The 16,172-nt window shown below is 41.5% G+C and overlaps 1 protein-coding gene across 12 annotated transcripts in view; it reads left to right on the forward strand.

Annotated features, from left to right (window-relative positions):
- Positions 1 to 16,172, forward strand: part of RAF1 (Raf-1 proto-oncogene, serine/threonine kinase) — a 148,835-nt gene that overhangs the window by 119,888 nt on the left and 12,775 nt on the right. For all 12 annotated transcript variants that reach the window (XM_056524238.1, XM_056524237.1, XM_056524235.1 and 9 more), the window contains 4 exons: positions 788 to 905; positions 9,416 to 9,500; positions 12,650 to 12,826; positions 14,702 to 14,748. In XM_056524238.1, coding sequence (XP_056380213.1) covers positions 788 to 905; positions 9,416 to 9,500; positions 12,650 to 12,826; positions 14,702 to 14,748 — 427 coding nt within the window. The remainder of the gene's footprint in view (positions 1 to 787; positions 906 to 9,415; positions 9,501 to 12,649; positions 12,827 to 14,701; positions 14,749 to 16,172) is intronic.

The following is a 16,172-nucleotide window of genomic DNA, read 5'->3' on the forward strand; positions in this document are numbered from 1 at the left end:
ACATCACGAGCACAGTGCTCTCTGCTGACATCTTTGTCCATTTTAGGAACTGTCCAGAGCAGCATATGTTTGCTTTCGGGATTTTCTCCTACTCTTTCTCCTACAATTCTTAAAATGGACAGAGATGTCAGCAGAGAGCACTGTGGTCATGATGTCAGCAGAGAGCACTGTGTTCCAAAAAGAAAAGAATTTCCTCTGTAGTATTCAGCAGCTAATAAGTACTGGAAGGATTAAGATTTTTTTTTTATGGAAGTAATTTACAAATCTGTTTACCTTTCTGGCACCAGTTGATTAGAAAAAAAAAGTTCCACCGGAGTACCCCTTTAAAGCTATTCACAGGACAAGTGATCAGAATCTGGTGGGTGACGGTCTAAATGCTGGGATGCCCACCGATCATGAGAACGGGTGGATTAGGGTGTGTGTGTGTCTGCTGCAGTAATTCCATAGAGTTTTTGAATAGAGCATCGGTTTGTAGACTTGACCGGCACTCCATATAAACAGAGGCACTCGGACCCCCATTTGGTGATCTGGGAGGTGGGTCCCAGCCTTCACTGATTAGACACTTATCACTGGTGCTGTGAATAGGTGCCAAGGTGTTATTATGGCGAAACCCTTTTAACTACAAGTAGGGTCCAAACAGATGGTGAGGAATGGATGGGAAAGGTGGTAGCATGTGAAGTGAGGACTGCTGTACTGAACACAGTGAGATGATGCTGGATGAGTCCACCAGTTGGGAGAAGTAATCAGAGTTGCCTAAGTCACCGATATAACTGATTTGTTTTTACAGCGTTCCCGCGGGCAAAGAGATTCCAGTTACTACTGGGAAATAGAGGCAAGTGAAGTAATGCTGTCATCCAGAATAGGATCAGGATCTTTTGGGACAGTATACAAAGGCAAATGGCATGGTGAGTGTAAAAAACTGCAGCTTATACCTATTATGTGCACATTTTATATGGGTTCTAGAAGTTTTAAAAAGAAGCTGGTATACGGCTCATCTTCTGCCCCTAATCACGTGTCCGATCTAGAATGACTTTGTTTTCCCATTATCCAGTCTTTTTTAGTGTGTTAATGTAATGATGCGTAGCGCTGCATCCAAGGTTTGTAATGTTTCTCCAAGCAATTTATGGCTTCAGAAAACATTTTCCAAGCACGTTAATGTCCCTGTTCTGGATTTGACATTTTTGCCACAATTAGCAAACAAAAAATCCTGGTCAAATAAAGCCACAAACCAGTAAAACTTATCGCCAGGGCATGTGTCCATTCATTATTTCATTGCATGGGGTGGTCATGCTATACAGTCAGATCCTAGCTCATACAATGGGCTCCCCTACGGTAGATACCCCGCCTCTATGGCTGTGTTGACACAATGATGGACATTTATCAACGGGTTTAGTCAGGTTTTCTTTACTATAATTGTCGCAAAATTGTCGCAACTGCGACTACGTGTGTTTTCGTGCGACAATTTGCATGAAGAACAAGAAAGCAAGAAAATTCAAACTTGCTTACGTAGTAAATTTTTCAAAATGGATTTGCTTTAGTCGGGTATTTATCAACTGCGACAGTCGCAACTGCGCACAAAAAAGTCGCAACAAGGTTAAAAATTGACTAAATTTACTCCAGCTCAAACATGGAGCAGAAAAAGCTACTACCAAAGTAAAAAAAGGAAAAATTGCTTACGTGAAAGAAAATTATCAACAGGCTGAAAGCAGTTGATAAATAAGTCGCACATAAGCAAAAACAAAGTAAGGAAAAAAATTACTAAAAAAAAAATACATAAGCAAACATTGATAAATGTCCCTCAAGGTACTTTGATTAGCATTTATAACCAGAACCAGGAGATGGACCAACACAGAGAGAAACTATAATGGGAAGATATGGACCTTATTTGTATGTTTGGACCCATTTCATGCTTAAGCTAAAACTACTGACCGAATATTAATGTAAATTCAGCCTAAGGCTTAAATATACCTTAATAGGGCATATGTTTAGACTCCAAAAGACAAAAAAGGAGAGGACTCTCTTAACGGCAGGATGAGGTATACTCGGATGGAGTGTCAGAGAAAGAATAGGATAAAAGTTAAACTCTTGCCTAAGGGGGTTGTTTCTTGGCCCAGCTCCTGCCATTGCATTGATCAAACCAGACAATTTGGTAAAGTGCAACTAACATGAGGGTAAGTGAAAGTATTGCAAGGAATGGAGGTTTGTGTTTGCGCTGCTTAACCCCTTAAGGACCAAGCCCATTTTCACCTTAAGGACCAGGCCAATTTTATTTTTGCGTTTTCGTTTTTTCCTCCTCACCTTCTAAAATCCATAACTGTTTCATATTTCCATCTACAGACCCATATAAGGGCTTGTTTTTTGCGTGACCAATTTTACTTTGTAATGAAACCTCTCATTTTACCATAAAACGCCGAAACCCCCAAAAAAAATTTTTAGGGAGGAAATTTTAATGAAAACCAAAGTTTTGCACATTTTGGATGGTTTCGTTTTCACATTGTACACTTTACGGTAAAAATGATATGTGTTCTTTATTCTGTGGGTCAATACGATTAAAATGATACCCATGGCTAGATATTTTTATATATTTGTACCGCTTAAAAAAAATCTAAAACTTATTGTACAAAATCAGTAATCTAAAATCGCCTTATTTTGACCACCTATAACTTTTAAATTTTTCCGTATATAGGGCGGTATGAGGGCTCATTTTTGCACCGTCATCTGTACTTTTTTTTAGATACCACATTTGCATATATAAAACATTTAGATAATTTTTTTATACATTTTTTTTTTTTTTTTATAAAATGTCACAAAAAAGCAGCATTTTTGGACTTTTTTTATTGTTTACTTTTACTCCATTCACCGTATGGGATCATTAACATATTTTCATAGTTCGGACATTTACGCACGCGGCGATACCAAATGTTTTTGTTTTGTTTTTTAAATACGCTTTTTGCGGGAAAAACTGACAAATTTCATTTTTATTGGGGAGGGGATTTTTCACTTTTTTTTTTTACTTTTTATTTTTACATTTTTCAACTTTTTTTTACACTTTATGTCCCTATAGGGGACTATCTATAGCAATCCTTTGATTGCTAATACTGTTCAGTGATATGCATGGGACACAGCACTGATCAGTATTATCGGTGATCTTCTGCTCGATCGCAGACCAGAGCAGAAGACCCCTGAGGTGTTAATGGCGGGCATCCGCGCGGGTCCTTGGCTGCTGCTAGCAGCCGGAACCTGCTGTGTATGACGCGAGCACCGTTCCGATGCTCGCGGTCATACACAGGACGTGGATGTACGTCCTGGTGCGGCAAGTCCCGCCAAACCAGGACGTACATTTACGTCCGTGGTCGTTAAGGGGTTAAGATCTTCCACCCTTGGGTCCCTACCCCTGGGTCAGGTTAGGTGTCTTTTACCTGTTAAAGTCCTGAAATGCTTTGTAGCCTTTACCACCATAAATAAAATGAGGATCTATCTGTCCCTGGTGGTTGTGGATCATATTAAAGGGGGTACTCCGGTGGAAAACTTTTTTTCTTTTTTTTAAATCAACTGGTGCCAGAAAGTTGAACAGATTTGTAAATGACTTCTATTAAAAAAAAATCTTAATCCTTCCAGTACTTATTAGCTGCTGAATACTACAGAGGAAATTCTTTTCTTTTAGGAACACAGAGCTCTCTGCTGACATCATGACCACAGTGCTCTCTGCTGACATCTCTGTCCATTTTAAGAAGTGTCCAGAGTAGGAGAAAATCCCCATAGAAAACATATGCTGCCCTGAACAGTTCCTAAAATGGACAGAGATGTCAGCAGAGAGCACTGTGGTCATTATGTCAGCAGAGAGCAATGTGTTCCAAAAAGAAAAGAATTTCCTCTGTAGTATTCAGCAGCTCATAATTACTGGAAGGGTTAAGATTTTTTAATAGAAGTAATTCACAAATCTGTTTAACTTTCTGGCACCAGTTGATTTAAAAAAATATATATTTTTTTTAATTTCCACCGGAGTACCCCTTTAAGCAGCGCTGACAGGGATCTTGATCCTTTTATTATTTGTAATATTTCATAAATCGGGCCAATGGACAAGGATTTGTCATAGAGAAACGATCCCTTTTAAAGATGGCTTTACTTAGACTTCACAGCACGTTGCTGTTGTGCCAAGTAGCTACTCGGGTACAGCTCTATATAAAGCTTTTCATATTTGCATAGATTCTTTTTGTGCCGATCACATTCCTTTCATTTACAGAATCCTATTCTTGTGACGGAATATGTTACAGGCGGCAAAATAAATCTCCTTTTTGAAGATCGGCTTCCAGTCAGATGAATTTGTTTAATGTACATTAGCTGGAGCGGGATAGGAGCTGACATTCACTTTCATGGCAACATGTGTATTGTAAGAGCTCCACTCAATTACAGGTGGTGAATTGGTGCATGTCCACACTCGTCATCGCAGATAAACCCATCATTGTAATGGACGTCATCACGAAGCACACACAGGCTTCACTATGCTCCCTTTCTGCAGACATCGAACAGATGTTACAAGTAAACAGTTTGCCAAAAACTTCCACTGTAACCGCTATAGACACGGACGCATGTAAGGCTTACACTAGTTCAGGACAAGCACTGAAAAGCAGCAGAGTGCCTCCTTATTTGAGACGCCCTCCTTTTATGAAGAGCAGACCTGGAGTATCATGGCAACAGCAAAGGAGGGGCGTACTGATCTTGTGGGAGGCAGTGACTTGTCCGCTTTTGGGATTAAATGCAACGTGAACAGGACTGAATGTGCTGGAACATCATGATGTGGGGTGGGAAATGGAGTCAGACAGGAGAATACTATAGAGCAGTGGTCTTCAACCTGTGGACCTCCAGATGTTGCAAAACTACAACTCCCAGCATGCCCGGACAGCCGTTGGCTGTCCGGGCATGTTGGGAGTTGTAGTTTTGCAACATCTGGAGGTCCACAGGTTGAAGACCACTTCTATAGGGTGTTAGGATTTGATATTATCTTAAAGGGGTGCCAGAGAGTTAAAGGGGTACTCCGGTGAAAACCTTTTTTCTTTTAAATCAACTGGTGGCAGAAAGTTAAACATATTTGTAAATTACTTCTATTAAAAAATCTTAATCCTTCCTGTACTTATTAGCTGCTGAATACTACAGAGGAAATTCTTTTCTTTTTGGAATGCTCTCTGATGACATCACGAGCACAGTTCTCTTTGCTGACATTATTATAATAATAACAATAACACTTTATGTATTGTTGTCCTTAGTGGGATTTGAACCCAAGTCCCCAGCACTGCAAGGCAGCAGTGCTAACCACTGAGCCACCATGCTGCCCTTAGCTTACATCTGCTATGCATGGTTGCTAAAATGGACAGAGATGTCAGCAGAGAGCACTGTGCTCGTGATGTCATCAGTGTTCCAAAAAGAAAGGAATTTCCTCTGTAGCATTCAGCAGCTAATAAGTACTGGAAGGATTAAGATTTTTTAATAGAAGTAATTAACAAATATGTTTAACTTTCTGCCACCAGTTGATTTAAAAGAAAAAAAGGTTTTCACCGGAGTACCCCTTTAAACAGATTTGTAAATTACTTCTATTAAATTTTTTTTTAATCCTTTCAGTACTTATTACCTGCTGAATACCACAGAGATCTCTGCTGACATCATGACCACAGTGCTCTCTGCTGACATCTCTGTCCATTTTAAGAACTGTCCAGAGTAGGAGAAAATCCCCATAGAAAACATATGCTGGACAGTTCCTAACATGGACAGAGATGTCAGCAGAGAGCACTGTGCTCGTGATGTCAGCGGAGAGCTCTGTGTTCCATAAAGAAGAGAATTTCCTTTGTAGTATTCAGCAGCTCATAAGTACTGGAAGGATTAAGATTTTTTTTAAATAAAAGTAATTTACAAATCTGTTTAACTTTCTGGCACCAGTTGATTTAAAAAAAATAATAATAATAATAATAATTTCCACCGGAGTACCCCTTAAAAGGGGTACCCTGGCGCTAAGACATCTTATCATCTATCCAAAGGAAAGCCTATGAAGGGGGCGTGACAGCTGCCCCCTCCATAGGCTTGCATTGAGGGGGCAGAGCGTGACGTCACACGGGGGCGGAGCCGTGACATCACTATGCTCCGTCCCCGTGATCGCCAGTAATCAGACCCGGAGCGAGCACGCTCCGGGGGCTGATTCTAACTGGGTGCGGCGTGGAAGATCATGGGGGTCCCCAGCGGCAGGACCCCCGCGATCAGGCATCTTATCCCCTATCCTTTGAATAGGGGGTAAGATGTCTTAGCGCCGGAGTACCCCTTTAATGTCTTTCCAGCAGCATATGAATTGTCAATTTCAGCATTTTTCTTGGTTATATGTTCATCTGGAAGCTGGCGGGTGAAGCTTTAATAGGATAGTTTGTCTTGCACCCTCTGACAATTTGCTTGTACCCCATCCAGTTAAGCATTTTTGCTTCTTCACATGAACACAGAGAAGTAAAAAGTTTTGGCTGATGACTGTAACTTTGGGTGTTGCCCTTAAAGTGGGAATTACATCATACATATTTAGTCTTGACAAGGAAATGGAGAACCTGCCGGCCGTTCCAGAATGCACATTAACTCTGTCCCTGTGCTGCCTCCAAATTCTTGTGCATTGTGTTATACAGTACAAATGGTTTAATAGAAGGATGGGTCCTTTCAGTCTCACATTTACATGCACATTCAGCTTTAAATAAGTTTAAGGAAAATACCTTTTTAAAGGAACCCTCCTAAAACCCAGCTTGCATACGCCTTCTGTGTTTGACTGACAGCCACTAGATAGAGGACATGTGTGGGACTTATCCGGGCTCGTACTGTGCTGGGGAATGCTCCCATGGCACGTGAACCTCTTTACATATCAACAAAAAGACTTATATTATAGTTCAGTAAAATCTATGCAGATGAATAAGCTATGCCCAAAATCTTGATGATGACTATCCCTATCTGTGTGCTTATTTACTCCCGTTTTCCTATTGACAGGTCCACTTTATAAGGAACCGGTCACATTGACAATGCAGTCTATTCTGTCCTATTACAGAGAAAGAGGAGCTGAGCAAATTGATGTATAGTAGGGGGAACATATTCTGCATAACTTGTAATGAATGTACTCAGCTTAATCCCTACTTGTTCTTCTGCTTAGGAGTCCAGTGGGCGGTTCTCCCGGTGATTGACAGACTTCGGGGTTTGAGTTTACATGGAAAGATAAATGTCAATGACTGATTTGGACCTTACCTTGGACACCTAGGCCAGAAATGAGCAGGAATTTAGATCAATATACGACCATTTATATTGTAGCTTTCCTCACAGAACTATATATCTATCTCCCCCTGCTCTATAACATGATGCCTGCAGGATAGATTGCATTTCTAATGTCACAGGTACAAGTACCAAATCATCCTTCTTCCATCCCGACTACAGTGGTCCCTCAACATACGATGGTAATCCGTTCCAAATGGACCATCGTTTGTTGAAACCATCATATGTTGAGGGATCCGTGCAATGTAAAGTATAGGACAGTGGTCTACAACCTGCAGACCTCCAGATATTGCAAAACTACTACACCCAGCATGCCCGGACAGCCAACGGCTGTCCGGGCATGCTGGGAGTTGTAGTTTTGCAACATCTGGAGGTCCGCAGGTTGAAGACCACTGGTAGAGGAAGTTGTACTCCCCTGTCCCCGCTGCTCCGGACCATCACCGCTGCCCTGGATGTCGCCCTCCATCGCTGTCACCACGTCCCCGAGGTGTCCCTGACGCTCCGGCAAGGCCTCTGCTTCCCCGGCATCTTCGCTCTCCGTCGCCGCCATCACGTTGTTACTCACGCCGCTCCTATTGGATGACGGGGACGGCGTGCGCAACGACGTGATGACGACGATGGGAGAGCGCCAACTATGCAGAGGATCCTGAAGAGGACACTCCGGAGCCCCAAGGACAGTGATCGTCAGCGGACCACATGGGGCATCGTAAACGGCTATCCGGTGTCAGCTGAAGCAGTCTGCGCTGCCGGATAGCCGTTTATGCGATGGCCCCGACATACAAAAGCATCGTATGTTGATGCTGCCTTCAACATGCGTTGGCCTCTGAGAGGCCATCGTATGTTAAAATGATCGTATGTCGGGGCCATTGTAGGTCGGGGGGGGGGGGGGGGGGGTCACTGTACTTATATCAGAATAGTCTCTTCTATTTGTCACCCCCTAGTGGACACCAGCAGACCTCCAGATTTTTTTACTACACCTCTGTTCTGCTGCTCTGCAGTTCAGTAGTAGTGTCAATACCTGCTGATTATTAGCCCTTCTTGTAATGGGATTCAATAAACAATATTGAAGACTCTGTTGTAAGGTGGTTCCATATTAGATTAGTGTAACCTACATTTTATATAAGTAGGCCCATGTAAACAAACAAGGCAGGGTGTTTCAGATTGGGAGATCATTCAGTTGCCCTTCACCTATACCTATAGAGTTAAATGGCGCTCCGTAGGAATCGACGATCTGCCTTTTTTTAATTTTTTTTAATTCAATTAGGTTTTTATATTAATATTCCAGAATTACACTTGGCATGTGGGATGGTACGAAGATGCAGTGAAGTCTTCTCTGAAAACGCTGCCTGTTCTGCTCCGCTGCGCGGTGGCGAAAGAACTGACCAACAGATTGGCAAATTCTTTAATTCATGATGCGGTTAGCAGAGCACAGCCAAAATATGCAGCTTTATAAGAAAGAACGTGTTCAGGGTATGAGGCTTGTGACATCGGCGAGATTTGTGTTTTTATATATAAATCTGCAAGCAATGATCCCCCTGGCCTGGTCTCTATGTAATTTGCCAAAAATACCGAGATGTGACAGTAAACAGTTGCCGGATAATAACAGGCTGGAGAGAAGCCTGGGCATCGCTTAACTGTTTGTGTTCTAGGGAGAATGGTATCTGGGAAAGAGATGGCAATGCAACCATACACAAGGTCGGCATTATATCTGCTTGTATTTATACTTGTTTGTGCAGCAAGGTTACTAAGTGTGGATTTTTAATATATAAGGTGCTGGACATTACGGGGTTGAAGGACGAGTGGAAAGTCGTCACTGACTGTGTACAGCTATGTTTATGTCTTGCATCACCGTCTGTTATAGAATTTTGTGTGCGACAGTTGTGCAACTCTGTTTATAAGGCCTCATTCACACGGCGGAATCCGGTGGAAAAATCCCACTCGGAGATTCTGTTGCAGCAGAACAAGTAATAACACAATAACACGTAATAACACATTCCTTTAAGGACAGTCGCTTTTTTTTTCTTCTTTCAGAGAAGTTGATCACCTAAAAACTGCAATAAATGGAGAAGTGTCATAAGGCAGGACTGTGATTTCACACCTGGATTATTGTAACATTTAGTTTCCTGTCTTTTAGGTGATGTGGCGGTAAAAATCCTTAAAGTTACAGATCCAACCCCAGAACAGTTGCAGGCCTTTAGAAATGAAGTTGCTGTTCTCAGGTGAGTAGTAGTAGTATAAGACCTAAATTTAAGTTTTGCATCAGTATTTTATGCGAAGTATTCACTATTTTGACTTCTAAGCAGGGCAATTGTTTCTCTTCATAGTGAGGTAATCAGTTACCCTGTGGTTACCTACATTAGAGGCCCTGTTCAGATCATGATCTATGTGTAGCAGCTATCCTGAGAAGAAGCTCCTGGCAGACATACCGTATTTGGGGGGAAAAAGTCGGTGCGTCTTATACGGCGAATACACCCCTATCGCGGCGGTCCCTGCGGCCATCAACGGCCGGGACCCGCGGCTAATACAGGACATCACCAATCGCGGTGATGCCCTGTATTAACCCTTCAGACGCGGCGATCAAAGCTGACCGCCACGTCTGAAGGGAAAGTGACACTAACCCGGCTGTTCAGTCGGGCTGTTCGGGACCGCCGCAATTTCACAGCGGCGGTCCCGAACAGCCCGACAGAATAGCCGGGTTAGTGCTTACAGGACACCGGGAGGGACCTTACCTTCCTCCTCGGTGTCTTTTCCGTTCAGAGATCCCCTGTATGGCCGGCGCTCTCCTTCCTCGTAGTCGCGTACGTGCGTCGGCGTGCGTAACGACGTGATGGCGGCGACAGAGAGTGAGGATACCCGGCCGGCAGCAGAGACGTTCCGGGGCGACGGGGACACGGCGACAGCGATGGAGCGACATCCAGGGCAGCGGTGACGGGTCCGGAGCGGCGGGTACACGCAAGTATTACCTCCTATGCAGTGGTCTTCAATTTTCGGACCTCCAGATGTTGCAAAACAACTCCCAGCATGCTGGGAGTTGTAGTTTTGCAACATCTGGAGGTCCGCAGGTTGAAGACCACTATTGGGTTCAAAATCTTTATTTTTTTTAGATTTTTGCACCTATAAATTGGGTGCGTCTTATACGCCGGTGCGTCCTATAGGACGAAAAATACGGTAAGTGATACCATTGCTTATGCAGTAGCATATATAGCATGTAAAAAATGTCAAATGGAAGGTGATGGTGTCGTGTGAACAGGGGCAGCATCCAATCCTCTCTAATACAGCATCTAGTGACGCAAAAATAAAATTGGCCTGGTCCTTAAGGTCAAAATGGGCTTGGTCCTTAAGGGGTTAAAGGGGTATTCCAGGAAAACCTTTTTAAAAAAATATATATATCCATATCCACTGTCTCTGGAAAGTTAAACAGATTTGTAAATTACTTCTATTAAGAAAAATTAATCCTTCCAGTAGTTATCAGCTGCTGAAGTTGAGTTCTTCTTTTCTTTCTGACAACAGTGCTCTCTGCTGACACCTCTGCTTGTCTCAGGAACTGTCCGAAGCATTAGAGGTTTGCTATGGGGATTTGCTCCTACTCTGGACAGTTCCTGAGACAAGCAGAGGTGTCAGCAGAGAGCACTGTTGTCAGATAGAAAATAACTTCTCAACTTCAGCAGCTGATAACTACTGGAAGGATTAAGATTTTTTAAAGAAGTTATTTACAAATCTGGTTAAAGGGGTACTCCTGTAGAAAACAGTTTTTTTTTTTGTTTGTTTTTTTTTTTTTTGTTTTTTTTTTTTTTTTATTAATCAACTGGTGCCAGAAAGTTAAACACATGTGTAAATTACATCTATAAAAATGTTTTAATCTTTCCAGTACTTTTTAGGGTCTGTATACTACAGAGGAAAGGGTTTTCTTTTTGGAACACAGAGCTGTCTGCTGACACCATGACCACAGTGCTCTCTCCTGACTCCTCTGTCCATTTTAGGAACTGTCCAGAGCAGCATATGTTTGCTATGGGGATTTTCTCCTACTCTGAATAGTTCCTAAAATGGACAGAGATGTCAGCAGAGAGCACTGTGGTCATGATGTCAGCAGAGAGCACGGTGTTAAAAAAACATTTCCTCTGTAGTATACAGACCCTAAAAAGTACTGGAAGGATTGTTTTTTTAATAGAAGTAATTTACAAATCTTGTTTAACTTTCTGGCACCAGTTGATTTAAAAAAAGAAAGTTTTCCACAGGAGTACCCCTTTAATTTCTGGAGCCAGTTGATATAAAAATAAAAAAATTCCCCTAGAATACCCCTTTAAGATGCCTCTAAGCCTTCTGTCTTTTAAACTAAATTACCCTAATTCTGATTCTTTCTGGGTGCTCTAGTCCACCCTTGTCCAAAACTGTACACAGTATTCCATGTGTGGTCTGACTAGTGATTTTTAAAGTGGTAGAATTATTTCACTGTTGACTAAGACCTTTGCCATTTAATTCGTCCCCAGTATTTTACTATTTAATACATGTTCCCAGCCTCGATTTTTACTCTACATATGCGTAACCTTACATTTATTTGTTTTGAACTTCATCTGCCACTTCTCAGCCCAAACCACCAAACTATCTAGATCCATTTGTAACAGCACACTGTCTTCTATTGAGTTATCTACTATTGACAGTGCACGGTTCTCTATTGTGTTATCTACAATACACAGCGCACTGTCCTCTATTGTGTTATCTACTATACACAGTGCACTGTCATCTATTGTTATCTACTAAACACAGTGCACTGTCCTCTAGTGTGTTTTCTGCTATACACAGTGTACTGTCCTCTATTGTGTTATCTTCTATAGACAGTGCACTGTCCTCTATAGTGTTGACCACTTTACACAGTTTAGTAGCATCTGCAAAGATTGATGCTTTACTATATAATCCCTCTGAAAGATCATTAATAAGTATATTAAAAAGAATAGGACCCAAAACTGGCCCCACTAGTAACAGTCACCCACTCAGTTAGTACCATTAATACCCATCCTCTATTTCCTTTCACTGAGCCACTTACACACATTTTCCCCATTTCAAGCATTTTCGTGTTATGTAGCAATGGTTTAGAAAAATATAGATGCAGTATGCCATGAGATGACTCTCACCTTGGTCCAGTTTAGAGGTCACGTTCTCATTGAAGCTCGTGAGATTAGTTTGATAGGACCGATCCCTCATAAAGGATTATCAGCATTCATTTATATGTACTTATATTGACCTACTACAGTTTAGTGTCTTTAGTAAACAAAATACCAACAATGCAGCCATCTGTATGCTGTTGAATTTAGATCAGATTGCATGCGGCATCTTTTCCGGTACCTAAAAATAGTATTTACTACTTCAACAGGAAAACACGGCATGTGAATATTTTGCTCTTTATGGGCTACATGACGAAAGAAAACTTGGCTATCGTCACACAGTGGTGCGAGGGCAGCAGCCTCTACAAACATCTGCATGTACAAGAGACCAAATTCCAGATGTTCCAGCTGATAGACATTGCCAGACAGACAGCACAAGGCATGGAGTAAGTATTAAAGGGGTATTCCAGGATTTTATTTTTTTTTTTATTTGACGATGCTACAGGGGCTGTAAAGTTAGTGTAACTCGTAGAGTGTCTGTATCTGTGTTTTATGGTGGTCTTGCAATTTTTCTGGGATTTTTGCCCCAAAGTTTATTTTTAACAGCATACAAAATAAGTGTTGTCACAGGTTATCCCAGGTTGCAGTGTGGCCCAAGACATTACATCACTAGTCGTGTTCAGAGGGAGCCTGTCCTGCTTCAATGGGTGGAGCAAATGCTGGGTTGTTAGGGGAGGTGGGGTTTTTTTTTTTTTTGCAATTGTAGCATTGCAACAGCCTGAGGCACCCTGGTCAGAAAACACTGGTCTTTTGCATGGAATGCAGCTCATTTGTGCTTCAATCGGTGGGTGGTTGATGTTTGGGACGGAGAAAAGTGCCCTCACACTTACAAACTAGGAATTATGGGACTTGTAGTTGAAGAGAGGAAACTCCAACAAGAAAAAGCCATTTCGATAGCCATAGGACACAGTGTAATGGTAATATAACAACATAGCCATTTAGCCCCAAGACCAGCGCAGATCCTTCCTAAGCATGTCCATTACCGTCTGGCAGGTACGTACTAAAATCACCTTATGTTGTTAAGAGAGTATTGCAGTCTCATGTCCTCCTAGTTCAGTGGTCTCAACTGTGGCCCTCCAGATGTTGCAAAACTTCAACTCCCAGTAGGGATGTCCCGATACTTTTTTTTTTTTAAGTACTCACCAATACCAATTACCAATACTTATTTCAATGTTAGATGACAGGGTTTTCCCTGAGCTAACCTGCTATTAATCAGGTTGGACAGGTATCGGATTAGGTATCGGGGACATTTACATGAGTACAAGTACTCGTGCAAATGTCCAGTATCGGTATCAAGACATCCCTAATGGACATAGTATTGGGTTATTGGCTTCCTTTCACTAAAACAATACCTTCTTGGAAAAGATGTGATTCCTTTGGGAAGATGGTAAAAATGAGCTTATGGCAGTGGTCCCCAGCCCAGTCCTCAAGGACCACCAACATTCAGAATTTTTTCAGTTACTTCATTGGAATAGAGTAGAGGTAAAAATATAATTAATTGTCTTATGAGAGAGAGTACATTCTTTTCTATCCATTCTAATGTTTAGTAGATGTACAAGCGAAGTGCAGTGACCCATCATGTATTGCTGTGTTTCACAACCAGTGTGCCTTTATCGGTTGGAAAACTACAACTCCTTTTGGCTGTCTGGGCATGCTGGGCATTGTAGTTTTCCAACTGCTGGAGGCACACTGGTTGTAAAACACTGATCTATTGAATTGCTGCACGGAAGTCACAGCAGTCATGTCAGGTCACTAGATAACTACATGCAAAGATAGAGTGTAAAGATAATCTGGGATTCCTAATTTTATTTGTAGATGACAGTGAAGGAAAGAATTTAGATATTCAGTTTACATTGAATTGCCCTGTTCTGTATACTGTATAAGGACATCAATTATATATGACTACCGATATCCTATTTTCACTTACATTGTATAGACCAAACACTTTTAAAGCTCTGAGAACCCAGTTCTCTGTGAAGGCATTTCTTGATATTCTTGCTCTGCGGCCGGTCACGTGATCTGCCAAGCAGGATATTTACTGATTATAAACTAAATGTCAGCTTTGCTGTGTGTGTGCCAGCAGGCAGGCGACTTGTTGAAGCTTGCGTCCCTGCAGTACAGTGATCAAGGTATAAAGACACAATCCAGCCTGTGCAAGAACGTGAACAACCTTTAGCCAGTTTGCGGAGGGCAAGCCAAGTTATTCCTTTGTTTGTGTTCTTTCTTTCTTTGATGTTTAACAGCCCTTTGTTCTCTTGCAGCTATTTACATGCAAAGAACATTATCCACAGAGACATGAAGTCAAACAGTATCCTTTACTGCAGCAAAATGCCACCTGTGTAGGGGGTAAAGGTTCCCTGAAGGATCACACGAGAGGCCGGTGTGATGGTGTGTGCTTCCTCTGGGTCAACTAATCAGGCTAGTTAGTGTTCCCTAACCTGGGGGCTCTCCAGTTGTTGTGCAACTACAACTTCCATCATAATAGGAGTTGTAATTCTGCAAGAGCTCGAGAGTCTCTAGTTGAGGACCACTGCTACGTTGAAGGAAAATGTATTTCACCCCCCCTGCTGATTCTGTATGTTTGCCTACTGACAAATAATTGATCGGTCTATAATTTTAATGGTTGATTTTTTTTAAATGGGCACTGTCAGATATAAAAACTTTTTATATGTTGTATAACTTGGCAATACAATAGTTTTGTTTTCTAATTTACTACTTTAAAAGAATGCAACATTTTATTAAAGAAAACTGCCTTTGAAAATACCACCACTAGGGGTCCCCATACCTCCGAGGACACAGAGTCCCACAGCAGCATGAATGTGTCCAAGGGTCATGGACACAAGATGGCTGATTGACAAAGCTGCTGGAGGAACACAGCCTGCAGCAACACTGCTGTAACACAGTTTTACCAATCATGTGCCTCCAACTGTTGCAAAACTACAACTCCAAGCATGCCTGGACAATCAAAGGATGTTTGGGCATACTGGGAGTTGTAGTTACAGAGAAAGCTGCCAGGCTTCCGAGAGGCACACCCCCTCCCTTTGGAAAGATGGAGAAGACACTGAGCTGCTGTAATATCCTATTTTTTTGTGAAATATCTGTGATAGAGACATAAAAATTACATTTACATGATAACTTACTGAGTAACACATAACCGTTTATTTTTTTTTTTGAGAGCTTTAACCACTTAAGGACTCAGCCCATTTTGGCCTTAAGGACTCAGACAATTTAATTTTTACGTTTTCATTTTCTCCTCCTCGCCTTCTAAAAATCATAACTCTTTTATATTTTCATCCACAGACTAGTATGAGGGCTTGTTTTTTGCGCGACCAGTTGTCCTTTGTAATGACATCACTCATTATATCATAAAATGTATGGCGCAACCAAAAAACACTATTTTTGTGGGGAAATTAAAACGAAAAACGCAATTTTGCTAATTTTGGAAGGTTTTGTTTTCACGCCGTACAATTTATGGTAAAAATGACATGTGTTCTTTATTCTGAGGGTCAATACGATTAAAATGATACCCATTATTACATACTTTTATATTATTGTTGCGCTTAAAAAAAATCACAAACTTTTAAACCAAATTAGTACGTTTATAATCCCTTTATTTTGATGACCTCTAACTTTTTTATTTTTCCGTATAAGTGGCGGTATGGGGGCTCATTTTTTGCGCCATGATCTGTACTTTTTTTTGATACCACATTTGCATATAAAAAACTTTTAATA

The sequence above is a fragment of the Hyla sarda genome, chromosome 6 (genome assembly GCF_029499605.1).
Source record: "Hyla sarda isolate aHylSar1 chromosome 6, aHylSar1.hap1, whole genome shotgun sequence".
NCBI lineage: Eukaryota > Metazoa > Chordata > Amphibia > Anura > Hylidae > Hyla > Hyla sarda.